The sequence below is a fragment of the Oryctolagus cuniculus genome, chromosome 10 (genome assembly GCF_051225735.1).
Source record: "Oryctolagus cuniculus isolate XC-2025 breed Fujian yellow rabbit chromosome 10, ASM5122573v1, whole genome shotgun sequence".
NCBI classification, from domain to species: Eukaryota; Metazoa; Chordata; class Mammalia; order Lagomorpha; family Leporidae; genus Oryctolagus; species Oryctolagus cuniculus.
Genome location: NC_142876.1, coordinates 19,640,716 through 19,668,254, shown reverse-complemented (window position 1 = coordinate 19,668,254; position 27,539 = coordinate 19,640,716). Strand labels below are relative to the sequence as shown.

The 27,539-nt window shown below is 53.7% G+C and overlaps 1 protein-coding gene and 1 long non-coding RNA gene across 46 annotated transcripts in view; one reads left to right on the top strand and one right to left on the bottom strand.

The window, feature by feature from the left end:
* Window positions 1-21,619, top strand: part of ZNF532 (zinc finger protein 532) — a 117,556-nt gene extending 95,937 nt beyond the window's left edge. For 41 of the 42 annotated variants that reach the window (XR_016213942.1, XR_016213939.1, XM_089305050.1 and 38 more), the window contains 3 exons: window positions 16,469-16,581; window positions 18,087-18,234; window positions 19,477-21,619. Coding sequence is in view for 40 of the 42 variants with exons in the window: in XM_089305050.1 (XP_089161176.1) it covers window positions 16,469-16,581; window positions 18,087-18,234; window positions 19,477-19,971 (756 nt within the window). In the remaining 2 variants the exon portion in view is untranslated. Of the gene's footprint in view, window positions 1-12; window positions 3,808-16,468; window positions 16,582-18,086; window positions 18,235-19,476 lie in introns of those variants that run through there. The other variant, XM_051851179.3, reaches the window with a different exon arrangement.
* LOC149123699 (uncharacterized) overlaps window positions 20,431-27,539 on the bottom strand; it is a 45,064-nt gene continuing 37,955 nt past the window's right edge. For 3 of the 4 annotated variants that reach the window (XR_016213952.1, XR_016213953.1, XR_016213948.1), the window contains one exon: window positions 20,431-22,466. This is a non-coding gene — a long non-coding RNA (uncharacterized LOC149123699). The other variant, XR_016213951.1, reaches the window with a different exon arrangement.

Here is a 27,539-nt window from a genome sequence, read left to right as displayed (position 1 = left end):
TGTTTGGTTTAGATCTCGTGGTTGCTGAAGGTTTTGGAGGCAGTGTATGGACCTCAGTGGCGTCGTCTGTCCCGGTCGGTCGCTAGAGAACGTGGCTGCATCACATTGCAACCTTGTAAACCCAAGGCACAGAAATCGTCGTTTGCATATTAACGCTTTGTGCTGAGATGTCTCTCACTGCTGGCTCTCGGAACTTTATTAAGTTTGGCCACTGAGATTGATATTTTATTAGTACCTTTTAATTCTGTATTTTAAATATGTTGATAGTATATTTCATATAGCACACATTTTAAATCTTATGTGTCATAATTCTATTAAGTATAATTTTATTGTAATTTATTTTATTACTGTGTTTTAATGGGTATTTTACTAGTATAGTTGACTATGTATTGTGCTATAGAAGTCCTCTGTGTGATATAATGAAAAACTCTTTAAAATGTAAGGACATATGGCCGGCGCCATGGCTCAATAGGCTAATCCTCCACCTTGCGGCGCCGGCACACCAGGTTCTAGTCCCGGTCGGGGCGCCGGATTCTGTCCCGGTTGCCCCTCTTCCAGGCCAGCTCTCTGCTGTGGCCCGGGAGTGCAGTGGAGGATGGCCCAGGTGCTTGGGCCCTGCACCCCATGGGAGACCAGGAAAAGCACCTGGATCCTGGCTCCTGCCATCGGATCAGCGCGGTGCGCCGGCTGCAGCGGCGGCCATTGGAGGGTGAACCAACGGCAAAGGAAGACCTTTCTCTCTCTGTCTCTCTCTCTCACTGTCCACTCTGCCTGTCAAAAATAAAAAAAATAAAAAAAATAAAAATGTAAGGACATAAATGCCTTGTAAGACTGGTGTCTGAATATCTAGCTCAGAGACACATCTGGTAGCTTGTGGCTCTGTCAGAAGGTGGAGTGGTGACAATGACGCGCAGGCGTTGATGGGGGCCTGCCGTGTGGCCTGCCCTGTCGATTATCTCATTAGTGCCTAGAAGCCGGCTCCCGGGGGACACTGCTACCATTTTCCAGATGAGCCTAGGGGAGGCTCAGTGATGGAGCTGGGGCTCTGCAGCCTGTCTGCCGCCGCCAGTGGTTCCAGGTGCCGTGCCGAGCAGTCACTGCGTGCACAGCCCAAGAACTCTGGAGTCCAGAAACGCTTGGTTCTAGTCTCCTTGAAGCTGTCCATGTAGCCATGGGACGGTTAGCAAAAGTATGGCTTTCCCTCCAGTGTGATTTCTGCTTTTGATACAGCAATGCCGGTGGCCGGTGCCGTGGGAGGGATGAGCGTCCTGGGTGGCTTCCCCGGAGTCGCTGCGCTGGGGTCAGTGGTGCTGTGGTGCGGTGACTGATGGGCAGAGTCTCGACGTCTCACCCAGAGTGCCTTGCATTTCCTGGCGTCTGCCTGGGGAGTGTCTGGGAGCTGAAGGGACTGTGGCCAGGCCCTGGTCTCGGGAAGAGCTTTTTGGGTAGTTCCTGGGAGACTCTTCCGTAGGAGGAATTTCAGAAATCTGAAGAAGTACGCAGGAGAGCCAAAGGCCTTAGGAGAGACCCGTCAGACCTGGGTCCCGTGTTGTGTCCCACTGCCCTCCCCGGGCAGGAGTGAAGCCTGTTGTGGGACCCCACTCGGTCACGGTGATGCTGGCACACTGGATGCCACCTGCTCTCTCGTCCTCAGAAGCCCTGCTGGGAAGGAAGGAGCTGCTCCGATTACCACAACACCCTGGGCGGGGCCGGGCCAAAGCCAGGAGCCTGGAACTACATCTGGGTCTTCCACAACAGTGCCAGGACCCAAGCACTTTGGCCATCTTCCTCTGCCTTCCCAGGAGCGTTAGCAGAGCAGCCGGGACTGGAACTGGCACTCCCATAGGGGCTGCCCGCGTTGTAAGTGGCAGCTTAACCAGCGGTGCCCCAGCAGCCCCCCCCCCCCCCCGCCCCCGCCCCGATTTTGGGTTGCCCTTTGGTTTTACCTTGCTTCCTGGCAGAGGCCAGATTTGGCTAGAATTTACCAGCTAAACAGGGAATGGCTCAGTCCAGGCTCATTCAACAGGAAATCAGAAAGTGACTTAAAGCGCCGGAGCCCCAGACGGTGAGCTGGATCTTGGCGCGTGAAGTACAGCACATCTGGCTCTCGTCTCAAGTCTGTACCCTAGAAGGCGTGCGAGCTCGGTGCTCCCAAACACCGCGGGACGGCTCGTGGTGCTCGCCTGCAGCCTCTGGGGAGGAAGCATCCCGCCCCTGGCGTTTCCTGTTTACCTCTGGGGGCCCAGGGGAGGAGTGTCTTTGAGGCTGGGCGGTGCTGCTGCCCAGACAGGACACATGAGTGTTTTGGGCCCTGCGTGGTCTGCCTTGGTGGATGGACCAGGCCGTGCAGGCCTGAGAAGGTTTCTTACTCATGTCACTGATGGCGTGGGACCAGGCCCTCTCGCTGTTGGAGGGGCAGCTTTCCTCTGGCTCTGCTGCCGCTGCCCGGGGCTCCCTGTCTTCCTGGCTGTGCCTTCATGCACAGAGGAGCTTAGGTGGCAAAGCCTCGGCTTCCTACCCTGTTACCTGGCCCACACCCTCACCCACACCCACATCCACACCCACACCCACACCCACACCCTCACCCTCACCCACACCCACACCCATGCCTCCCCGAAACACTTCTTTTGTCGTCTCGTGAACCTCAAGTCCCTCCATGTCCCTGGGACCCCGGCAGGTGGAGTGTAGGTGTAGCTCCTGCGGGGGTGGGGACAGTCGGAGGGGAGTCAGACCCCCATGCCTGGAGAGCCCGCGGTGGCTCCCTGAGTCAGTGCTGGCCGTGCTGGCTGGGCTCTGCAGGGCGGGCCAGCCTCGTGGTTCTGCTGCACCGCGTGACGAGCCTGTCACATGCTTGGCCAAGGGCACAGCCGTCATCTGTGATTTCTTGGGGGTGTGTTCCTGAGTCCCGCTGGCAGCGCGATTGTGCCTGGAAACCTGAAACAACCCTGAGGATAATTTTCTCTGCCGACGCCAAAGGGGAAGAGGCGGTTCGAAGCCTCAGCTGACTCCATGGGGAACGGTGAAGTGGCCTCAGGACGCAGGCGCTGTAGAGCGGGGCTTTCTGCACGCTCAAGACTGTGGGCCCCTCAGCACCTGGCCCAGGTTCCGGGGGCCACAGGCTCCTGCAGTCTGGCGGTAGAGGCAGGGGCGAGTCACGTCCCGGTGGTTAGTCTCCACGGGGGACTGGAACGGCTGTATGTGCAGGGCACGCTCGTTGGAGGCCAGGGCAGAAGCAGGGAGCCCACCGAGTCGGCTTTTCCTTGTGTCCCTAGTCCACCCAGCATGTTCTGTGACCTCTGTGCACTGGGCTTCCCTGTGCCCCACACCCACCCCCTTGTCCTCACTCTGCAGTGGTGGCTGCCTGTGCCCAGCTGGGAGGTGCTGGCACTAAGGAGAAAATGGCTTGTCAGCAGGTGTCGTGTTTGCATTGGTGACATTAATTGTGCTCCTGTGTTTTATTTAGAGAGGCAGGGAGACCGAGCTCCTCTGCTAGTTCACCCTCTGCGTGCCTGCAGGGGCCAGGCCCACAGCTAGGTCTCCCACGTGGGTGGCAGGAGCCTTATGACTGGAGCCATCACCGCTGCCCTCTAGGGTCTGCGTTAGCAGAAAGCCCAAGTTGGGAGCTGGAGCCAAGAAATGACTGGTGCTTGGGAGTGGGATGCGGGCATCATAACCTGGGCCGCAGACCCACTCCCCTTGTTTGTTTGTTAACAGCTTTCTTCTAGATCATTGATTAAAAACAGCGATTATCTTCGAAAGGAATAGTTCCTTTCTCTTTTGATTTGTGAAAATAAATAATAGATTCTGCTCAAGTCTTCAGTGTATTTTATTTTTAAGAAACCATGAATATATTGATCTGAAAGGCAGTGAGAGAGAGAATCTTCCATTTGCTGGTTCACTCCCCAGATGGTCTGGTCCAGGAGCCCGGAACTCCATCCAGGTCTCCCATGTTTGTGCAGGGACCCATGCACTTGGGCCATCCTTTGCTGCCTTCCTGGGAGCATTAGCAAGGAGCTAAATCAGAAGTCGAGCAGCAGGGACTGGAACCAGTGCTCTGAGAAGGGATGCCAGGTAGGCGGTGACTTAACCTGCTGCGCTCAGTGCTGGCCCCCAGGCTGTGTATTTTTTTTATTCTGTGATAATTACCTTTTTTTTTTTTTTTTGATTTATTTATTTGAAAGAGTTACAGAGAGAGACGAGAGAGAGCATGAGATCTTCCATTCACTGGTTCACTCACCAAATGGCTGCAATGGCCAGAACTGGCCGATCCGAAGCCAGCAGCTTCCTCCCGGTCTCCCACACAGGTGCAGGGTCCCAAGCATTGGGCCATCCTTGGCTGCTTTCCGAGGCCGTAGCAGGGAGCTGAATCAGAAGTGGAGTAGCTGGGGCTCGAACCTGCACCCATGTGGGATGCCAGTGCTGCAGATGGCGGCTTTACCCGCTACACCAAAGCGTCGGCCCCAATGGTAACCTTTTTATAAAATACTAGCAATTGTTGGAAAAAATCTTTCATGATGCATTTCTCTTAAGATTGCTTCTTAATTAGAAAGGGCACAAAAGTGCATTGAAGGTCACACCTGAAGGAACGCATTCGGTCGGGTCCTCCCCACGCTTGCCTGGACTCTGGGAACAGGATCAGGAAAGGCCGCGTGCCAGCCGGCTGTCGGCAGATGCAGCAGCCAGGGACAAACCCCCGTGAGGTCAAGCTGAGCCTGGGCCAGAGGTGAGAGCAGCAAAGGGGGCTTCATCTTCAAGTGCCTGGTGAGAGGGTGTGTAGGGCTGCACACACCCCAGGCCCTCCTCGGTTCTTTTTCTTGGATGTCAGCTGTGAGAGGAGTGATCCGTCAGGATTTAGCCTGTGGGGGACTTGCAGTGAGGGTTAGTGAATGAGGGGTCAGCAGCGGGTACACACTGACAGAGCTGAGACACGGGGTAGCAGGAACCCCGAAGCACCAATGCACGGCACTGCTGCCCAACGGGGGTACACACGGGGCGGGGCAGCTGCATTAGAAGTCGGCCTTCCTCACGGCCCCGGGGTCGGCCATTACGCTCTTCTGCCCGGTCTGCTCTGGATCTGACCTTTCTTCTTGGTGCCCTGATTACTATTCTGCCCTGTTGCGTGTTCAGTTGTAGTGTTGGCAGCAGACCAAATGGTCTTAGAACCAAGAAGTTCAGAGACGGGGTTTGGTCTTTTTTTTCTCCTCTTAAACTTTTTTAAAGAATATTTATTTTTATGTTTTTGAAAGGTAGAGTTAAAGGGAGAGACAGGGAGATCTTCTGTCTTTGGGTTCACTCCCCAAATGTCTGCAATGGCCAAGACAGGGCCAGGCTGAAGCCAGGAGCTTCTTCTGGGTCTCCCCCATGGCTAGTTGTGGCCCAAGCACTTGGGCCATCTTCCACTGCTTTCTCAGGCCATTAACAGCCGGATTTGAAGAGGAGCAGCCAGGACACGAACTGGTGCCCTTATAGGATACCAGCACCGCAGGTGGAGGCTTGACCCACTATGCCACGGCGCCTGCCCCAGGCTGAGCCTCACTTGAAATACCCAGGCGGAGCTGAGCAGCTGGCGGTGGGAACTTTAAGTCCCACAAAGCCTGACGTATTTATCGTCTGGCCCTTTACAGAAAGCGTCCGCCAGTCACTTGTCTAAATTTATACTCTGTGCTTAACTTTCCCCCGTCTGACTCAGTTCTGAGTGGTAGGTGCCTGGAAGTGTGATCACTTTCAGCACTCAGAAGTTTGGCTACTTGAGCCTTTCACGTGTAGGACCTGTGCTATTCCCATCAGAGACCTCCTGGGGGTGTAGTCTTGGATAGAGTGACATGAGCTGGGCAGTCTCGCCAGTGAGCTCGCTGTGGACTTCTACGTAAGAACTTGAGATTGATGAGCCACCAGGGGGAGGCTGCTTGTCTTGTGGCGTGGGTGGCTTGGGTCAGCAGGGTTAGGTGCTGTAATGTACCATAGACGGCAGGAGTGCTGGGCACACACGCGGAGTCTGTCGAGATCTGACGTGAATAAATGGAGAAACTGGAGTACCTGTGAAGCGCGGGGTTTATTATCCCCATGAAAACCCTGAAGAGAATACAGCTTTTATTCATTTATTAAATTTGCTAATAGCGTTTTGGTGCATCTTTAAAAACTCTTTCATTGAAGTGTAATATATACACAGTACATTTCCATTCTGTAGAAAAGCCGTGTTACTGGGCACACATTAGACTGTAGACGTTTTAAAAGACCGTTCAGCTTTCTCACTTTGGTTGGTTTGGGTCCATGTACTTTATGGGTAAAATGTCCAAGTCTGCAACCAGAACAGGCCGTTTCTTTATACTGCAGGGGAGTGCTCCATTTCTGTCTTCAGTTTGCACTTGTTAGATTCAGTAAGCACTTGGCGACTTGCACCATAGTTCTTGTGGGACAGTACAAATGGAGTGTAGCCCGTAGCGTGAGTCCAACAGACACTCGCAGCTGGGCTGACGCCAGTGTTGGAGTTGAGTGAGAGGAACCCCAAGGAAGGGTGCGATTCGGTGCTTGAGAGGGGTGAGCAGCAGGACAGTAGAACGCAGTGTGGCCTTCAAAGCCCTCACAGGCAGGTCGGCTCGCATGAGAGGCGCAGTGTGCTGCAGGGAGAGAACTGGAATGGTGGAAGGTTCCAGGAAGCGGAGAGTGCAGGGGCCTGCAGAGGGCGGGAAATGCCAGGGAAGGCTTCCCAGAGTGGCACAGGGAGCACACAGGAGAGGGACCTGCCCGGCACACAGCAGCGAGACGAGGAGAGCGCACACGGTGCCAGCCGTGCGTGGGGAGCATGTGCTGGACAGTCCGCAGAGGAGACTGGGCCCAGGGAGGTGGACGCATGGGCCTCACTCCTCGGAGCTACACAGCACCAGGTAGGCTGCCAGCAGAGCAGGGACCCAGCCGGCTGTGTGTTTCCGTGGGTTCGCTCTGGTGGCCATGCGAGAGACACACAGGAGGGGCCGCCCAAGAGCTGGGCGGGGGCTGCCCGAGGCGTGCATGGCTTATGGGGGCCTTGGAGAGGGCAAAGCCTGCTTGACCCGGCCAGGGGAGGCACGCGCCTGTGTTCAGCAGCCGTGAAGTTGGCCCCGAAGGGAAGGTGTGTGAACTCCTAGGGGAAGCAGGTGCAGGCAGGCAAGACAGGCTGTGGACAGTCTTGAAGTCTGAGCTCTGGGTGACGCTAAGGACAGACTGTGCGGGGTGCACCCTTTGGCTGGCTCTTCCCTTGCGAGGGTGCCTGTGTCCCTGCATCGGGGCCCCCTTGTCAAGCGCTCAGGGACCTCACGCCCACACCTGTCCTCTCTCCTGCATCTTCAGTTTGCCCCGCCTCTCAGCTGGGACAAAATGCCGTCTGCACTCCCCTCCTGCTGCCTGTTCTGCCTCTTAGACCACATTCCCCAACACTGCCCACTTCTCCTCCCATGGCTGCTTTGGGCTTCCCATTCTATCAACAGCATCTTGTCAAGGTCTGCACAAACTTCTTCCTAGCCTAGCGTCTTGGCTTCTTCGTTTGTTTGAAAGAGTTATGGAGAGACAGAATTTTCCATCTGCTAGTATACTCCCCAAATGGCTGCAATGGCTGTGGCTGGGCCAGGCCAGGCCGAAGCTGGGAGCTACCTGGCCTCCCACGTGGGTGGCAGGGATCCAAGCACTTGGACCATCTTCCATTGCCTTCCTAGGCCATTAGCAGGGAGCTGGCACAGTGGGTTAGTGCCCTGGCCTGAAGCGCCGGCATCCCATATGGGCGCCAGTTCAAGACCCAGCTGCTCCACTTCTCATCCAGCTCTCTGCTATGGCCTGGGAAAGCAGTGGAAAATGGCCCAAGTCCTTGAGCCCCTGCACCCATGTGGGAGATCAAGAAGAAGCTCCTGGCTCCCGGCTTTGGATCGGCACAGTTCCGGCCGTTGCGGCCATCTGGGGAGTGAACCAGTGGATGGAAGACCTCTCTCTGTCTCTACCTCTCTCTGTAACTCTGTCTTTCAAGTAAAATAAATAAATCTTTAAAAAAAGTGGAGCAGCCAAGACTTTAACCAGCGCCCATGTGGGATGCCAGCTTTACCCGCTACGCCGCAGCGCCGGCCCCAGGATCCTGGCTTTCTTAGTTGTTGTGCTTGACCTGTCCTAAGCCGTTGTCTGGTGGGTCCTTCCTGAGATGCTTTCTCTGCCCATCCCCCAGGATGCTATGTTCTGTCTCTGTTGGTTTGCGTCTAGCACACTGCTAGCCCAGCTCAGCCCTTCTCGTCATTCCAGCCTGTTTGCATTGACGTGTCTCTTCCCTCTTAGAAAATTCCCAGCCAGTTCGTGCTTTAAATGCCGTCTGTGTTCTAACAGCTCCCAGATTCGTGTCTCTGACCTGGACCCAATTCCTTGACGGCTTTTCTAGCCTCTATGCAGCTCTCCAGTGGGCCTCTCAAAGCTTACATACCCAGTGTAACCCTTGATTCCTCTGCACCCCCCAACCTGCCTCCCCCGAGTGCTTCCCAGGCAATCCTTGGCAACCCTGTTCTGTCTGGTGCCCAGGCCAGAGAAGTCGGAGTGACCTTTGGCCCCTCTGTCTCTCTCCTTACACACCTACCCGAGCACATCGCACACCCTGTCGGCTGTCTGCCTTGAAGAGCTGTGCCTTGTCCCCTGCACTGTCCACGGCATCCCCTCTGGGTTCATGGCCTGGACCATAGCCAGCCGGAATGGTGTGCCCATCGATCCTGTTCACACCACAGATATTCCATAGCGCCCCCCCCCCCCCCCCCACGGTCTGTCCTGACAGCGCCGGCCCCCGCCCTCACTCCATGGAAAACTGCGCAGAGGACGTGGTTGGGCAGTTTGCTGCAGAAACACAGACAGCCAAGGGATATGCGTGTGGGCGCTCAGCATCGAGAGGCCGTGGGGAAACCGTGGGAAATGCATCCTCCCTGCCGCGTGGCAGAGGCGAGCACTGATCTGGTGCTGAAGCCGTGTGGTGGACGAGCGCTGCCCTTTGGCAGTGGGGGTCACGTAAACCCTGAGGGCACTGGGGCCAGCAGCGCCAGGCAGCCTGAACACCTCGCACTCCTCCACAGGAAGGATTATGGAATTTATACACAGGCACTGGCCCGCTCCAGACATTTCTATAATTAGAATTTGAAACAACCTGAATTGTTAATAGAAGAGAAATTGTGGTCCACTTACGCAGAATGTGCTGTACTCATTTAGAGGAACGTAGAAGCATGAAAATCCATGCAGGTATCTGAAGTATTTTACGATGTATTTATTTGAAAAGGAGGAGGGAGAAAGGGATAGAGCACTTCCATCCGCTGGTTCACTCTCCACATGGCCACAACAGCCAGGACTGGGCCAGGCTGACGCTGGGAGCCCGCAACTCCATGTTGGCTGGCAGGGGCACCCAGCACTTAGGCCATCTTCTGCTGCTTTCCTAGGTGCATTAGCAGGGAGCTGGGCTGGAAGGGAGTGCCCACATGGGATGCTGGCATCATATGCATCAATGCCAGCTCCACCAGCTCTCAGTTCGAATAGGAATTTGTTGCTTTGATAATGAAAGCCCGCACTGTGGATGTGCCAGGTGTGGCTGCACCTTGGCAAGGGAAGCCCGGGGCAGGAATTCCTTCCATTCCCTGGGCCCTTCCTCCCACGCCTACCACCGACCTCAGTGAGCCCTGCACCTGTCTGCCGGCCAGGCCTCAGCTCCGGCACCGGGAAGAGCACTCTTCCTGCCGGCTGCGTCCCTCCCACCTCCCTCCGGTCTCGGCCGGCTCCTGCTGCTGTCTGGGCTGAGTTGTGAGACGTGCACGGTGCCTGCTCTCAGGGCAGCACTGGGTCCCGCCCTTGCTCTGCATGCCTGCGGCTCCTTCCCTGGCAGCTGACCATGTATTCAGTTAATCTTTCCTTCGCTCCCAGAGCGAGCGCTAACGGAGTGCTGCGGGTGTGCCGCGGGTGTGCCACGTGCCAGGGACACAGACGGGTACACGCTCTGCTCCTCTGCTCTGGGAGCCAGTGGAGGAGTGGAGGCCCAGGGCAAGCATTGAAGCAGCCAGGGTTTGTCTTGGAGGAAGAGGTATACTCTGTGAAAAGGCATTTTATCTGTTGATTTTTTTTTTTTTTTTTAAGATTTAGTTTTTGAAAGAATTTGAGAGAAGGGACATTTGCTGGTTCACTCCCAAAATGGCCACAGCAGCTGGGCCTGGTCAGACTGAAGCCAGGAGCTTCATCTGGGTCTCCTACATGGGTGTAGGGGCCCAAGGACTTGGGGCATCTTCCACTGCTTTCCCAGGCACATTAGCCGGGAGCTGGATTGGAAGTGGAGCAGCCGGGACTCAAACCGGCTTCCAAACAGGAGGCACTGCAGAGGAGGGCTAACACTGCACCCCAGTGCTGGCCCATTGACTACTTTTTGAACCTTAAAATATCAAAAGTCTTGAGAAATGCAAATGAGAAACACAAAAGAGGGGAATGCCTCTTGCCCAGCAGTGCAGACCCCCCCCCCCCCCCGTCCCCCAGGACCCCCACAGCCACAGCCGGTACCGGGTTACACACAGCTCAGCTGCCTGCACGTGCGTACCTCAGAGGCTCGCGGTGCTGGGGCAAGCAGTTGAGCCCCTGCCAGCCACAGGGGAGCCCCATCTGTGCTTCTGGGTCCTGGCTTTGGCCTGGCCCAGCCCTAGCCCTTAGGGATATTTGGGGAGTGAACCAGCTGTTGGGAGATTCCTGCTTCTCTCTCTGCCTTTCAAATAAAATGAAAAAGCAAAAAAATCCTAACAATGTAGAGGAAGGAATATAGGGAAAAGTCTCTGATTACTACCCTTGCCATCCCTGTTACCTGAGTTTCTTAGGTTTCTTGAAGTTTCTTTATGCAAGTGTTGCAAGTTCTGCTGTTTGTTACCCATGGTCAGCTGGGGTCGGAGATTCCAGAAGCACAGTTGGTAACTTTCAGAGTGGGAATCCCCCCTTGTCCTGTGTAGCCGGCTGTGTAGGCTTCCCCTCCCCCAAGGCCCTGCACAGCTGCCTTGGTTTCAAGTTGGCTGTCACTTATCGCAGTGCTGGTGTTTGGGTAACCCGTGCCGTAGTTGATGGCCCCAAGGTGCAAGTGTGATGATGCCCACAGTTCAGGTAGGCTGACAAGACCCGGACACGTGCGTCCTTTAAGTGACGAGGTCAAAGTCTGAGGTCATAGGAAAAAGCCTTGTGTCTGTGGGGTTCGTTACTATCCATAGTTGCAGGCCTCCACTGGTGGGCTTGGAGCGTCTCCCTGCGAACAAGGGGGACCCCCAGTGTGTCAAGTGTGCAGGTGCGTCTTCCTCTTCATCCTGAGGATCACTGAGGGCCCCCAGCTCTCACAACAGCCGCGTGGCGTTCTGGTGCCGCGTGTGGGGCCATGATTGATGGCACTAGTTCTCCTCTGCCGCTCCGTGGAGCCTTTGCCAGCACACACAGCAGTGCAGCGGATAACTGAACACATCTGCTGTCCTTGTACCTTGAGCAGGAAGCTGGAATCGGGAGTGGAGGCTGGGTTTGAGCCCAGGCGTTCTGATGCAGGCTTGTTAACCCCTAGACCCAACACCTGCCCTGGATTTTAGTTCCAGAAACTTCTGCTCTGAGGCCTGGTTCCCACAATATCAGCTTCCGTAACATTGGAGCCAGAAGGAGGGAGGTAGCCTTAAAATCTTAAAAAAAAAAAAAAAAAAATCTACTGTCATTCACTTTTCAAGAATTATTTAGGGGAGGGGCTGGCTCTGTGGCATAGCAGGTAAAGCCACACCACCTTTGCTATGGCCTGGGAAAGCAGCAGAGGATGGCTTAAGTGCTTGGGCCCCTGCACCCACGTGGGAGACCCAAAGGGAGCGCCTGGCTTTGGATCAGCTCAGCTCCAGCCATTGTAGCCATTTGGAAGTGAACCAGCAGATGGAAGACCTCTCTCTTTCTGCCTGTCTCTGTGTAACTCTGCCTTTCAAATAAATGAATAAATTTAAAAAAAAAAACAAAACAACAACTCTGGCGACTGCCGCTGGGGGCACTGCTTCGAGTCCCGGCTGCCGCTCTTCCAATCCAGCTCTCAGCTTATGGCCTGGGAAAGCAGTGAAAGGTGGCCCAAGTGCTTAGGCCTTTGCACCTATGTGGGAGACCCGGAAGTTGTTCCTGGCTTCTGGCTTCAGATCAGCCCAGCTGTGGCAGCCATTTGGGGAGTAAATCAGCAAATGAAAGACCTCTCTCTCTCCCTGTCTGTGACCTGGCCTCTCAAACAAATCTTTACAAAAATTATTTAAAAGACAGTGACAGATCTTCTGGTTCACTCCACAAGCGGCTGCAACAGCCAGAAGCTAAGAGCCAGGGACAACATCTGGGCCTCTGACATGGGTGGCAGGGGACCAAGTACTTGGACCATCATCTGCTTATTCGCAGGTGCATTAGCAGAGATCTGAAGTGGGGCTCCGATGTGGGGTGCCGGCAGCCCCTGAACCTCCTGCGTCACAGTGCCAGCCCTGACCCCTTACACTTTAACACTGTTTCCATTTTTGTCTTACTTAGGCCATTTTTTCTATCATAGTAGCAGAAATCATAACGTTGAAGACAGAAGTTACCAATATAAATTAGGTGTGGTTTTTTTTTTTTTTTTTTTAAGATTTATTTATTTGAAAGTCAGAGTTACAGACAGGAGGAGAGAGAGGTCTTCCATCCTCTGGTTCACTCCCCAACTGGCCGCAACACCTGGAGCTGCACTGATCCAATGCTAAGAGCTACTTCTGGGTCCCCCACGTAGGTGCAGGGGCCCAAGGGCCTGGGCCATCTTCCTCTGCTTTCCCAGGCCATTGCTGAAAGCTGGATTGGAAGTGGAGCAGCTGGATCTCGAACCAGCACCCATATGGGACGCTGGCACTGCAGGCAGCTGCTTTATCCACTGCGCCTCAGTCCTGGCCCTATAAATGAGGTACTTAAAACAGGAGAAGCTCACTGTTAAGGCGATCTGAACACAGCAGTCGAGTCGGACGTTGTGCTGAGCCCTCCGGCTGTCTGGTCACCAGGGACTCTGAAGCCCTGTTTTGGGATTGCAGGATTCACTTCTGCGTTTTTTCATCAAGGTGTCCTTCCTAAACATGGTCAGGTCCTTTGAAAGTAATTATAGATTCAGCCAAGCTGCCCTCCAAAGCAACTAAGGATTTCCTCATTGGCATTTCTCTATTAAAGTCTTGATAGTAATGACTATAAATAGCAAGAAATAGAAAAGTAAACCTTTTTTTCACCTTAAGAAAAATCCAGTTTCCCGTTCTCTGGGGCCTGTCGCCAGCTCGTGCTCAGCTCCACGTCCGTTCCCCCGGGGAGATGCTTGGGTTCCAGCAGCCTGGGTGACCTCGTGTATGAGAATCCAATACCTAGTCCGTTTTGAATACTTCTGAACTACTGTTCCTTCCCGATTCTGTTCCTAACGTTTTATTACAACATGAGTAGAGGCCGGTTGATTCTCTTGACTGTGCAAATGCTGATAGCAGGGCCCAGGGCTTCCTGGGGGTCTGTTTCGTGTGAACCAGACAGGTGAAGGCGCAACCATGGTGGCAGGCACAGTGCCTCTCAGGAGGCTCCAACTAGTTAGCAGCTTGGTTCTCTGCATCCCCTCCTGCCTCCTCCCTGAGATGATATGCTTAGGAAGTAAAAGCAGTGGTACAGGTTTTATTTTTAACTGGAAGAAAATTCCTTGCCAGGGTGCAAGATGCTTCTGCATCCTTCCTGGCCTGGTTCGCTGTATTTGAGAGGCAGTGATTTTCCCTCCTTTACAAAGTAAGCGTGGACGTGTGGCCTCACTGCCCGGCACGCTTACCCAGTGGTGTCTGTCCCGTCTTCCAGCAGCAGTGGCCCCACCTCCCAGGAGAGGAGGGCGTGGCCAATGCCCGCGGGTGCCCAGAGCCGGATTCTCAGCCCCCTAAGTAGGTTTGTTCACCTGTCGGAAGGACGGCATACGGTTCAAGTGAACGACCAAAGTCCTCTTAATCGTTCCTCACCACTCAGCTCGCACTTGCATACATCTCTTCCAGGCAAACACTTCTACTACATATGACAGCTTATTCCTGTTTTGCCTTATTTTTAATGAGGGGTGAGCCAATTCTAATTCCATTCACACGCTGACAGTTCTCTGAAATTTAATTTCCTCATGATATGACATTGTTTAGTTGCTATGCATGTCATACCAAAAGATTTTCAAGTTAAGCCACTAATGTACTTCGTAGTGTCCACATTGAATTACCATAATTATGTCTTGGGCAAAGTGGAAAACATTTAAATGAGAAAAAAAAAATCAAGCTTTCCTACCCATTAAACTTTAAAAAAAAAAAAATTTATTTGAAATGCAGAGGCAGAGGGGTAGGTGGGTGGGCAGGCTTCCATTTGGTGGTTCACTCCCTAAATGGCCGTGACAGCCGGGGCTGGGCCAGTCTGAAGCTAGGAGCTTCTTCCTGGTTTCCCACACCGGTGCAGGGGCCCAAGCACTTGTGCCATTTTCTTCTGCTTTCCCAGACCGTAGCAGAGAGGTGAATCTTAAGTGGAGCAGCCAGGACTTGAGCCAGTGCCCATATTGGGAGCCGGTACCACAGGCGCTGGCTTTACGTGCCACACCACAGCACTGGCCTCCCACTAAACCTTCTAGAAAAGCTTTTATATGACGGTGCTTGAAAAGGTAATGGAAGACTTTTGTGCAAAATTTTTTCCTTCATTTGCTTTCATGTTATTTGAAAGGCAGAGAAATCTTGCATCTGCTGGTTCACTCTAAATTGCCCCAGCAGCCAGGGCTGGATCAGGCTAAAGTAAGGAGCCCATAATGCAACCCAGATCTCCCATGTAGGTGGCACGAACCCAGGATGTGTGCCATCCTGTGCTGTCTCCCAGGTGCAGACAGCAATAGTAGGAAGGCAGGACTGGGAGGGGAGCTGGGACTGCGGTCTGGGCACCCACAGCAGGATGGGGTGGTCCAGATGGCATCACAGCGGCTGTGCCAAGCGCTCACCCTGGCGCTGCAAAAAAACTGAAACCCCTGCAGAGAAGCGATCTGCAAAAGTGTCCTGGAAAAACTTACTGGATTTCAAAAATTTTTGTATCAAAAGGTGCCATTAAGGGCATTTGGGTAAGGAAATAAATGAACTCTCTCTGTGCCTCAAAAAAATTATTTGAGAGGAATAGTTAGACAGTGACGGGGAGAAGAGACAGAAAGGTCTTTTACTCCCCAAATGGCCACAATGGCCAGAACTGCACTGATCCGAATCCAGGAGCTTCTTCCAGGCCTCCCACATGCATGCAGGGGCCCAAGCAGTGGAGGATGGCCCAAGTGCTTTCCCAGGCCATAGCAGAGGGATGGATTGGAAGAGGAGCCCATATGGGATGCTGCAGGTGGAGGATTAAGCTACTGTACTACAGTGCTGGCCCCTCAAATAACTTTTAAAAAGAATAAGTTTTCTTTGGGCCTGCACTGTGGCATAGCGGGTAAAGCCCACCACTTGCAGTGCCAGCATCCCATATCGGCACTGGTTCAAGTCCCAGCTGCTCCACTTCTGATCCAGCTCTCTGCTGTGGCCTGGAAAAGCAGTGGAAGATGGCCCGAGTCCTTGGGCCCCTGCACTGATGTGGGAGACCTGAAGGAAGCTCCCGGCTTTGGATCAGTGCAGCTCTGGCCTTTGCCGTCATTTGGGGAATGAATCAGCAGATAAAGACCTCTCTCTCTGCCTCTCCTTCTCTGTGTAACGCAGACTTTCGAATAAATAAATCTTAAAAATGTTTTCTCTGAAAGTTTTTAATCTTAATGATAAAATTTGGGGCCCACATTGTGGTGAAGCAGGTTAAGCCATCTGTGGTGCTGGCATCCCATATGGGCACCGGTCCAAGTCTCAGCTGCCTCACTTCCATTCCAGCTCCCTGCTGAGGAGCCTGGGCCCCGGCACCCATGTGAGAGACCAAGAAGAAGCTCCTGGCTCCTGACTTCGGCCTGGCCCAGCCTCTGCCCTTGGGGCCATTTAGGGAGCGAACCAGTGGAAGGAAGATCTCTAACTCTGCCTCTCAGATTTTTTAAGAAATGATTTTTTAAAAAATTTGAAAGAGTGATCTTCCATCTGCTGGTTCACTCCCCAAATGGCTGGGGCTGGGCCAGGCTGATGCCAGGAGCTTCCTCTGGGTCTCCCACATGGGTGCAAGAGCCCAAGCACTCGGCTCATCCTCTGCTGCTTTTGTAGGTGCATCAGCAAGGAGCTGGAATGGAAGTGGAACAGCCGGGACTTGAACCAGCTTCCCTATGGGATGCCGATGTTGCAGGCTGTGACTTAACCTGCTATGCCACAGTGTTAGCCCTGAATGATGAAAATTAGCCCATTCATGGTCACCCTAGTCCTTCTTTTATTGTCTTTAGAAGTTATGTTCCTAAATAATTACTTAACTTAAGCCATTATGAAAGAATTCTTAATGTTTAATGTGCTTCTCTTTTCTCCCTGTAAAGCAAATGAAGAAACACCCATGTCGCCAGTGTGACAAGTCGTTCAGCTCGTCGCACAGCCTCTGCCGCCACAACAGGATCAAGCACAAAGGCATCAGGAAAGTCTACACCTGCTCGTAAGTCCTGCTTCAGGTACCAGAAGACCCATACAGGGAAGCTGGCGGAAGGTCTTCTGTATTTGAAAGGCAGAGGTAGAGACAGTCCATCTGCTAGTTCATTCCTCAAATAGCCACATTGGCTAAGAGCTCCATCTGGGTCTCCTCTGTGGATGCAGGGGCCCCAGGACCTGAGCCATCCATGGTCCTCCCAGGCACATTAGACAGGTGGCTGGATCCAAAAGTAGGGCAGCAGGACCATGTGGGATGCCAGTGCTGCACGCAGTGGCTAAGCCCACTGTGCCGGCTCCAAGGCTCTTATCATTTAACCAGGAGCCTGTGCCTTGGTTTTTATTTATTTGAAAGAGTTAGAGAGCTTCCATTTGCTAGTTCACTCTCCAGAAGGCCACAAAGGCCAGAACTGGTCCAGGCTGAAGACAGGAACATAAGCAGGGAGCTGGATTGGAAATGGAACAGCCAGGACTCAAACTGGTGCCCTTACAGGATGCTGGCACTGCAGGTGGCAACTTCACCCAGCGCACACGGCACAAACCCAGAGGAGCCTGTGTTTTGTTATAGGAGGTGGCAGTTTGAATATGCTTCCCCTGGGCTCTGCACATGCAGTGTCAGCCGGCCAGTGCTGCCAGGCCACTTGTTTTACTCACGGCTTCAGGGGAGGCCCTGCAGGGCCCGGTCAGGGATTCAGTCCTTGGCTGGACCCTTTGCCTCCTGGCTGAAACCTACCATAGCAGACAGAGCGGCCCTTTCTCGGCTCACTCTATTGGCCAAGTGCCAATTCAAGTCCCAGCTGCTCCACTTCCAATTCAGCTCCCCTGTGAAGGCAGAAGATGGCCCAAGTGTTTGGGAGCCTGGGATGGAGCTCCTGGCTTCAGCCTGGCCCAGTTCCAACTGTTGTGGCCATCTGGGTAGTGACCCAGTAGATAGAAGCTCAGTGTTTCAAATAAAAGATTTTAGGGAAATTCACAAACCCAAGGGTATTTCAAAAAGTTTCACGGAAATGAAGGAATGTTTCTTTTCATGCAAAAAAAAAAAAAAAAAGGAAAGAAATTGGCAGTCCACGCATGGTTTTTCCATGAGCTGTTGGAAGTTGCCTGATATTTTCATCTATTACACAAGCAGATGTGTTTGAGTGAGTTTGAGCACACATGTTGATTGGTGCCTTGATGAGGCCAGTGAACCGGACACTGGTAACACAGCGTGAAAGGCGAGCATCAGTCATGACGCAAATGCCGAGAATACCCTGGAAACCTGACATTCTCTCCTTCAAAGTTCCAGCCATCTGGAATTAGACATTAAGTACTAGTTTAACCCAAGCTAGGAAACATCCCCTCTGAGCCCACTTAGGCTGGTCCTAGGGGGAGCACATGTCCCGTTCTTTCCCGAGCTGGAAGGTTCGAGCCCTAGCCCCCTTGCTTGCTTCCCCTTGCACCCCCGGTGTGGACAGCCATCTCTGAGCGTGGTGGGGAGGTGTGGTGGGGCTGACCGGCCTCCTCTCTGCTGCACAGGCACTGCCCGGACTCCCGGCGGACCTTCACCAAACGGCTCATGCTGGAGAAACACATCCAGCTCATGCACGGGATCAAGGACCCCGACCTGAAGGAAATGGCAGAGGCCACCACCGAGGAGGAGGCGGGAATAAAGGAGGACGCCAAGGTCAGACAGTGGCCCCGAGGTGGTCACATCGCCGCTGCCCGCCCCGTTCTCTCCACCTCCAGTCTTAATGCAGAGGTGCACAGCGGTGGCTCATGCCCGCCGCCCCCACGCTGGCCTCTTGTCTTGCTCCGGAAGGCCCTGTTCTCATCCTCCCAGCAGCGGCTTTAGGGCTTGAGTGCGATTTTGGCTCTCCCAAGGGTATGCTGACTTGGGGAGCTGCGCTCAGCCGGGGGAATGAACGCAGCTGACTTGCTTCCATGGGCACCTAGTAAGCACCGGCTCCTTCATGCCCTTGGCAGTGGTAGAAGTCAAGTTTGTGCTCCACTGCTCCGGTGACTGACAGTGGGCTTCAAGCAGGCAGTAGCATAAGGGGTCTTCAAAAAGTGGGTGTGAAGATGGCTTTGATTCAAAAGTTCTCAAGTCCTTGCATAAACTTCCCACAACTGCAGAGTGGAAAAATGGAGTTGATAGTCCACGTTTTTCACGTCTTCTTTGAAGCCCCCTGTCACCTATGAGCCTGTACCCAGGGGTGTGTGCCGGGCGCTGCAGGTGGCAAAGGCCCAAGATCCTGCAGCCACCGGGTGAGAGGTGTGGCGTGTACCTGGGAAGGGGCATGGCTGCCTTTTCCAGCAGTCTCAGCAGAAGACAAGCCAGACTCAACACACCGGAGCTCTGGGGCAGTTAAGGCACGTGCACACAAAGGGAGCTTCAGGCCAAGGCCGGGTGGCAGCTGCCCTGGGCCCAGGGAAGGAGAGACAGCGCAGAGCAAGGAGAGGAGGCGCCTCGTTGGTAGGGGGTCTGGGGGTTCTGAGGGGGTAGGGGCTTAGAGAGCTGAAGAGGAAGACGGGGCCAGCACAGCAGTGAAGTACGTGGGGGGGGGGGGGCAGTGCACCCAGCAGGTCTCAGCCCACCCTGCAGCCTAGCCACGGGGAAAGCCAATGCCCCAGCCCTCCCGTCTCCCCCCGTACCCCGGCCTGCTCTCCCCTGAGCGCTTCCCCTCACTGGGGCTGGTCCCCCTCGCAGTGTCACCTATCAGCGCACTCTGCCTGCTGTCGTGCCACTGGCTGCAGTGACTCCGGGGAACCCAGGTCCTGGAGGGTGGGTGGGGGGACACGTGGCTTCTGATAGCCCAGCCCCAACCCCCCCCCCCCCCCCCACCGGCTCCAGCCCTCCCCAGGCCGGGTCACCTGTCAGCCACCGGCAGCGCCATTTCAGTCTCGGCTCGGGTGTCGTTCTCCGCAGGTGCCCAGTCCCAAGCGGAAGCTGGAAGAACCAGTGTTGGAGTTCCGGCCTCCACGCGGGGCCATCACGCAGCCGCTCAAGAAGCTCAAGATCAACGTGTTTAAGGTGCACAAGTGCGCCGTGTGCGGCTTCACCACCGAGAACCTGCTGCAGTTCCACGAGCACATCCCCCAGCACCGCTCGGACGGCTCCTCCTTCCAGTGCCGTGAGTGCGGCCTGTGCTACACGTCGCACGTCTCGCTCTCGCGCCACCTCTTCATCGTGCACAAGCTCAAGGAGCCGCAGCCCGTGGCCAAGCAGAACGGGGCCGGCGAGGACGCCCAGCAGGAGAACAAGCCGAGCCCCGACGACGAGGCCGCCGACGGCGCCATGTCAGACAGGAAGTGCAAAGTGTGTGCGAAAACCTTTGAAACGGAAGCTGCCTTAAACACGCACATGCGGACACACGGCATGGCCTTCATCAAGTCCAAAAGAATGAGCTCGGCGGAGAAGTAGCCGCGGCCGAGGCCTCGCCCGGGCGGCGGCTGCAGGGCTGCTCCTCGGCCGGGCCCGGGGCACAGGCGGGACGGGGTCACGGTCAGAGTTTGTATATATTCAAAGGAATAACTTTTTATACTCTTTGTTACATGTTTGTATCAGTATTTAGTGGAACACGTTTTCCGTTGTTTTTTTGGGTTCGTTTTTTTTTGTACGGTTTCTTTACGACAGCGTTCTTAGTACGGGCAGTTCCTGAATTCAGATCCACCCTTTTGTACGTTACGGATTTGGATGTGTTCACCAAGTATAGGCTAGAATAAAGGCCTTTTTTAGTGTTTTTAATTTTTGGAATTCACTACATCCCCTGTAGGCAAGTGCGGGTCTCGGCAAACACTAGGCCCTCCCGCTGTCTCCGCCGGGTCGCGCGGGCCGGAGCCGGCTGGCCGCTGGCCGCCTTGCCCGCAGTGGCGGGGCAGGGCAGGGGGCGAGGCTGGCTTCCGGAGCCCACGGAGACACGGAGCCGAAAGGGCTGGACTACCCCCGGCTACAACCCCGTCGTTAGACCCAGAGCTGCCTGCAGCCAGGTTTCTGTCACGTAATTTATTAACTACTACAGAGACACAACTAAGAATATCAAGTATTCCTCCGGCTCTTGACAGGAAATACAAGTCGCAGTCAACTTAACCCTTTGCTGTCCAAACAGTTGGCATTTCCTGCTGTGGGTGCTACTGCCAAATGTTCTGGAACCTAGAGTTGGGATGCACACCTCCAGCCACCGACGTATCAATGCAGCAGCCAGCGCGTGGCCCGCGGCCACCGGGTGAAGCCCCGAGCCGACCGGCCTCGCGCCCCCGCCGTGGATAAGCTGAGCTCCCGCGGCCCTTCGGCGGCAGCTCTTGGTGAGAGCTGTGCTTTTGGGTTTCTGTTTGGCGTTTTCTTTTTGCATTTTGTATCTTGTATTTATCCCGGAACACGTTTTATACTTTTCTGTTTGTTTGTAAGACATCCTCTTGTGTATATAGAGATCCTTGCATGATATACTGTAGCCAACATCCGGTTCCTCAGAAGGTCTTGCTGCTGTCAGGTGTTTGCACTACACCCGTCGTAACTGTATTAAACACATTTCAGATGTAAATAAACGTGGGACGTTTGGCCCTTGTGCTTCTGAGAGCGCGTTCTTGCTGGCGGGTCTCTGGCACCTCCGTGATGCTTAGGAAGCCACGGCGGTCCTGCTCCGGCCCCAGGGAAGGAGGGCACCTCCGCTCTCCGTGACCAGCCTTTCCTCACTCGCTCGTTGGCTCCATCAGGACATCGGTACAACCCAAGGGCGGGATAAGCATTCCTCAACTTGAAAAGTCGATTGCTGTTACTTGTTCTAGTTCCCTGTTTTGCTCCAAGCTGTACTCATAGCACTTTCATATGTCTCTGCATTTGGACTTTGCAATAAGCCCGTGTGGTGGGCCACACAGGTCTGAAGAGCCTCGTTTTATGGTCAAGGGAGCCGAGCTCAGATGAACTGCTTTGCCTAACCCCTCACAGGCGGTCAGTGGCTTTGCATATGAGAACCCAAATACTTTGCTCTCAATCTAGTGCTCGCTCTATGTGGTTATGTACATATTGGCAAATATTCACCTATGAGACAAATAAAACGTATGTGCAAAACACAGTACTAGAAGTTCTGTTTTTGGCACTGGGGCTTTTCTGAGATAACCTGATAGTCTTCCTACTCTTTACTGCCCAGAAATGCTCGATTCTATGAAGTTAACGTGTTCAGGGTCTAGTTGAATGCACAAGGAGCCTTCCCAAACTACAGGGCTCCAAACAGGGAGGAACTGGAATCCAGGGTAGTGGACCCTGCACCGTGCTGCAGCCCTGGAAGGAAGTCGGAGTGGCTCAGCTGGCAGAGGACATGAGGGCATTACCTGCAGCTCAGCTCAGAGAGCAGGAGACAGAATTCATGCAGCAGGCCAGTTGTCAGGAAGGACAAAGTGAGAAGAGCCCAGAGAGAATAGAACTGGGACGACTCAGTGTGGAAAACTCAGCCACGGTGGACACGGTGAATGCTGAGCAGAAATCCTCATTGGGATTTCAGTTCTGCTGTTCACCTGTTGTCCATGCCGACCATGGGCACAACAGGGAGGCCAGCACTGGACCCACGGCATGGCCCTGTGCAGTGTGTGCAGTGTGCTTACGGGGCCGTTTACCGTTCAGGGGAGAAGCAGCAGTCGAGGCTAAAAGAAGCGTCAGCTGCAGTGGATAAGAGCCTTTAGTGGCAGACGAGGAGTTCCTTGGACGGGGGTGACGAGACCGGGCGAGTTGGCGACAGTGTTCAGGGAGGGTGGAGGAGTGCATCTAGGACAGGTCAGGTCATGCTGTGGTCACAGCACTGGAGTCGTCTCTGGCTGAGCACAAACTCCTTTCTTGCTTACACTCACTGTCCCTCGTGGGTTGGCTGGAGGCAGGGCTCCTTATCTCCTAGTGCCATTCTCCCCCATCATGAAAATTACAAGTGCCTGTAGCAAAGGGAGATAACAGTTCAGTGCTCACAGTCACTGGCCACAACCTGTCACAGACTCCCACCCCGTCACAAGGAGGCCAGCAAGTGCGGCGCCCTCCTGTGTGCCAGGCAAGCTCCACGAGAGACCAGCACAGGAAGACCACTTACGCCGATGCAACCGTGATGCTGACAGTGTGAGGACCTGACCTAGAGCGATGGGAGTGGCTTAGGAAAAGGCTTCAGTGGTCCCTGGCATTTCAGAAATAGCACCGAGGGCATTTCCTGTGAAGGAGCAGAGAAAGAACTGGTCTCCAAGTTCAAGCTCAGACGATTTCTTAAATTTTTCTCAAGGTTTAAGTAAAAACCAAAGTTAGGAGATGGCTATAGGGAAGAGAATGAGTTTCCGTCAGATAAACGTGCAAGCTGTGTTTCATTTCTGAATATCTGGGCGATTTTATTTTGCTTATCAATAAATAAGAACAAAGCATAAAGAATACAGTAAAATTCTACTTAAAAGTGAGCCAAGGGAAATGTCGTAAGTGGCACAGACCACCTCCTCCACCTCTGCACCTTTCCTGCAGGATGCTCCCTCTGGCCGGTCAGTGGAACAACTCACACAGCCACCCCAGGGCTCTCCTGGGTGCACCTCGCCAGTGGCCTGGGGCTTGCGAGTTTCCAGCCCAGGGCCTTGTACCAACAGTGAGGTTTTCTCTAATATGTTTATCGTGCTGTGAGTGCCGTTTCTTTTTAAATGCCTGTGTGGGGGAGCGGGGGGAAGGAAAATGGAAGAGCATCATACACTACTACTCAGGATGGCCCTTCCCTCGCTCAGCGTGCCCAGCGTGGAGAGCTCTTCATGCCACAGACTCCACACGGCACACGTGGCACCCGCTCCGGCTGCTCCGAGGCCCCAGCCTGTAGCCCTTCAACGTGGCTGTCTCTCCTACAGAAGGAACTCAGACTCCGTGACCTTCAACATCTGGCTCCTACTCAGCGATAGTTCATTCTGCGCTAAAACGGGTCCTGCACCTTCTTGTTTCCTTGGAAGGTTTGTGTTTTCCTTGCTGCACCTCACATTCTTGCCAAGTTAATCGCAAGCCTTGGGCACACAACAACGTGAACTTACTTACTGCAAAGATCATGGTAACCACAAAGCAGAAGTCTACAGTGGAAGCACAGAGCAGAAGAGATTCAAGGCACACTACTAAAGAAAGCCAACTCTCAAACACAGCAAGCGAAGAACAGTCTATTCCGGGCAACTAGAAAGTAAGTGGTAAGTTCTTGCCTGTCAATAATTACTGTGAACCTAATGGAATAAGTTTTCCAATAGAGTCCCTGTAATAGCTTAAGAAAATAAGACTCAATTCTGTGCTGCCTACAGGAGACACACCTTTCAGGATGCAGAGAATGAAAGATGATGTGGTGAGAGATATTTCATGCAGGTGAAAACCAAACGGCATCAGGTAGCTACTTACAGCCGACAAAATAGACTCCGAGTCAAACACTAGAGAGACATACACACAAATATAATTAAGGATTGAGCTAGATACAGCAATTGTAAGTATGTATACACACACACCGCCCCCCCCCCTCCACCAACATCAAAGCACTTCAATTTTTATAGCAATAGACCCAAAGGGAGAGAGAAATTACAATGTAGTAGTAGTATTCCATACCCTATTCACAACAGTGGACACAGTGCCCAGATAGAGTATTCAGAAAATAATCAGTTTCAACTACATTTCAGACCAAATGGACCGGGCGTGGCTCATGGGCAGTGGAATACACAGTAAGTACACACGAAGCTTTCTCCAGGATGGATCATACGTTAGATCCCAAAATCAGACTGAACAAATTAAAGATGATTGAAACCAGAACTGTATCTTCTGACCTCAGTGATAGAAAACTAGAGGTCTTAGGAGAAACTTTAGAAAATTCACAAATATGTAAGAAATTAAACAACGTGGCTTCTTGGTTCAGAAAGATAAAGATACGCCAACACCTACGGGATGCGGCCGGGGTGCAAGGCTGACCTTGCAACTCGCCTAGTGCCGTCTGGCTCAGAGCACTGTTTTCACACGCGTTTTCCCATCTGTACAGCCCTTGGGGATTTTTGTGAACGTTTTGGTAAAGACACATACACTAGATACCACATCCATGGTCGTCACCGAGCCACATCTAGGAACGTGCTCGCTTGTGTTTGCCGCATCCTTCGGCAGCACAGGCTCTGGGGAGGCCTCGTCTTGTTTCAGTCAGTCCCGACAGGCTGCAGATAGCACACCAGGAAAGGTTTAACTTCAAAGTGCAGGAAGGGACTACAGACATCTGTGGGCTGGACCACGGGGTGCTGCGGCACCCAGGGGCTAGCAGGAGTGAAGAGCCACCCTCACCGAGAAGCTGCGCGGAGGTGGGGGGTGGGGCTGTGCATGGAGCCGCTGCCAGAGCTGCGGTGGTGCCAAGAGGCTGTGGGAGGGTGATGACCAGGAAGCCGACTTCCTGCCTGCACCTCCCACCCGCCAAAGCTAAATAAAGACCAGAGGACGAGGAAGCCACGGGATCAGCCTGTGGACGTCAGCACGTCGGGCACAGAGGCCAGGGCAGGGCGGGTGGGGAGATCCGGGGTGCAGGGCAGGGTCAGAACGAGCCAGTAGCCTCTCTCACGTCTCACCATGGATGTGTATTTCTCCCTGGCAGGCTGTCCGGTGGAACAGAGGACGTGGGATCTACATTGACCTCTCTCTCGGTACCCCACCAGGACTAACCTGCAAGAACACCCTTTCCCTCGTAGTTTTTTCTCAAGGAGACAGAATAGCATTGTCCCGAAAACTTTCCTTACCAGTTTCTAAATTCCACGTACGAGGTTAGCGCCGAGTCATTACGCAGCACCGTCTCGTCTATTTAAGGGAACTGATCGTTCAGTTTGCCGTTGGATTGCAAGCTGCTTATTCTCAAGCTTTTCTAGTTAGACGGTAAATTACCCTGCCATGGCAGACCTGCTTCTAAACACACTTCTTTGCAAGGCTGTGTTTTTATCTACGGGGGTCTGTAATTAGAGTCTGCTGTAGCATATCTGCAGCACAGTTCCACGAAGTGTGGGTTTAGCCCCAACTGTAATTTTCTGACCTCTAGGTCAAGCTGGGCTTAATTGGATGGGTCATTTCTGGATGATACCATTTGTTTTATGCAAAAGAACAAGGCAGGCACAGATCAGCTGACCAAGAAGATGGCGTGGTTTTGAAAAGCATTTACAGAGGGGCCAGCGCTCTGGCGTAGCAGGTAATGCCACCAACTACAGTGCCGGCATCCCACATGGGCAGCGATTTGCGTCCTGGCTGCTCCACTTCTGATCCAGCTCTCTCCTGTGGCCTGGGAAAGCAGTAGAAGATGGCCCAAGTCCTTGGGCCCTTGCACCCACGTGGGAGACCCGAAAGAAGCTCCTGGCTCCTAGCTCCGGATCAGCCCAGCTTCAGCCATTTGTGGCCATTTGCCACAGCAGACGGAAGGTCTGTTTCTCTCTGCCTCTCTAACTCTTTTCACATAAACAAACCTTTAAAAAACAAGGATGAAAAGTGCCCACAGGGAAGAGAGCTGTGTCTTTGAGACTTTGGAAAAGTGCAGAGGATGCATCTGTACATGGGGGTCATGGGCGTTGGTCTTCATTTTGCCAGTTCAGTGTCCAAAGTGTTGGACATCTACCACTGCAGAATCCTGGCTCGAGACACATCCTGCTCCTACTGCAGGAGCCACAAAGTCATGCGCCACGACCCCCTGGTAGCCTGACCCCCAGGCACGGGGTGACCAATGCTTGACCAATGCCTGAGTAGATGTCAGAAGCAAGCGGGGACAATTTCAATGCACCTGTGCCAGTGACACAGTGGTGCCTGGGTAGAGAGCTCCACCTGTCAGGTCAGGAGAGAGAAGTCAAGTCTGCCTCTGGGAAGCGCTGAACCATGCTGGACCGAGTGCCCACGTCATGGTGGGACACCGCAGGAGACCATCTCGGGTGGGTGTCTGGCTAAGCGGTTCAACTGCCACGTGGGATGTCTGCCTCCCACATCAGCTCAGCTTCCGTTCCAGCTTCCTGCCAATGCACACCCTACGATGGAATAGGGGATGGCCCGAGCAGCTGGGTCTCTGCCCCCCATTTGGGAGATGTGGAACGAGTTCATGGCTCCTGGCTTTGGCCTGGCCCAGCCCAGCCCTGACTACTGCAGGCATTTGAGGAGTGAACTAGCACATGGCAACTTTTTGTGTTTCTCTTTAAAGAACAAAAGACACTGTTCAAACAACACACTAGTGTCAGTTACTCTAGAAGAGACTTCACAAGGTAAATGTAAGGGCGTCCTTTCAGGATCTCTAGGACCAGCCCTAGAAGACCCGCCTCCCCTCCTGCCACCTCCCCAACCTCCTCTCCCACGTCTTCTCACCCCTCACTCCCTGCGTTCAGTCTTGCCACGCTGGTCACATCCCCACCACAGGACCTTGGCACTTGCTGTTCCCTCTTGGGGAATGTAATTCCTAGTTGTTCTCCTGGGGGCCTTTTCACATTTTCAGGCCAGCTCAGGAGCCCCTGCTTGGGGACCCTTTCCCCATCGCCTCCACACACGCACCTGCCCGCACCCAGCCCCCAGCAGCACGCACCGCATCCCCGTCACCATCTCTTCCCGGCACCACTCTGCTTCCCGGCACGGTCCAGGCCCAGCATTCGCATGCCCTCTGATAGAGGAGCATTTCCGGCGGCTCTGTGAACCCCGCCCTGCTCATCTGCAGTCCCCGTGCCCTCTCGCTGCGAGAGCCATTTTTCACTTTGCGGTCTGAGAGCCGCGGGTATTAGTTACTTCCCACCCCACCCCCAATCAAGCTGATCCTCACTCATCAGCCCAGTTTCTTGTTTTCTCAAACTGATCGACCAACGAAGAGGGGCCGGGGCGGCCTCGACTAAAGTGACTGTGACATTAATAATGGCCCCAGGCAGCTTCAGGAAGTGACAGGCCTGTGTTCAGGGAATGAGGTCCATTTATTTATTTTCTTGTCCTATTTTTAATAATGCTCAGCACGCTGCCTTGTATGACACAGGTGCCCAAAATAT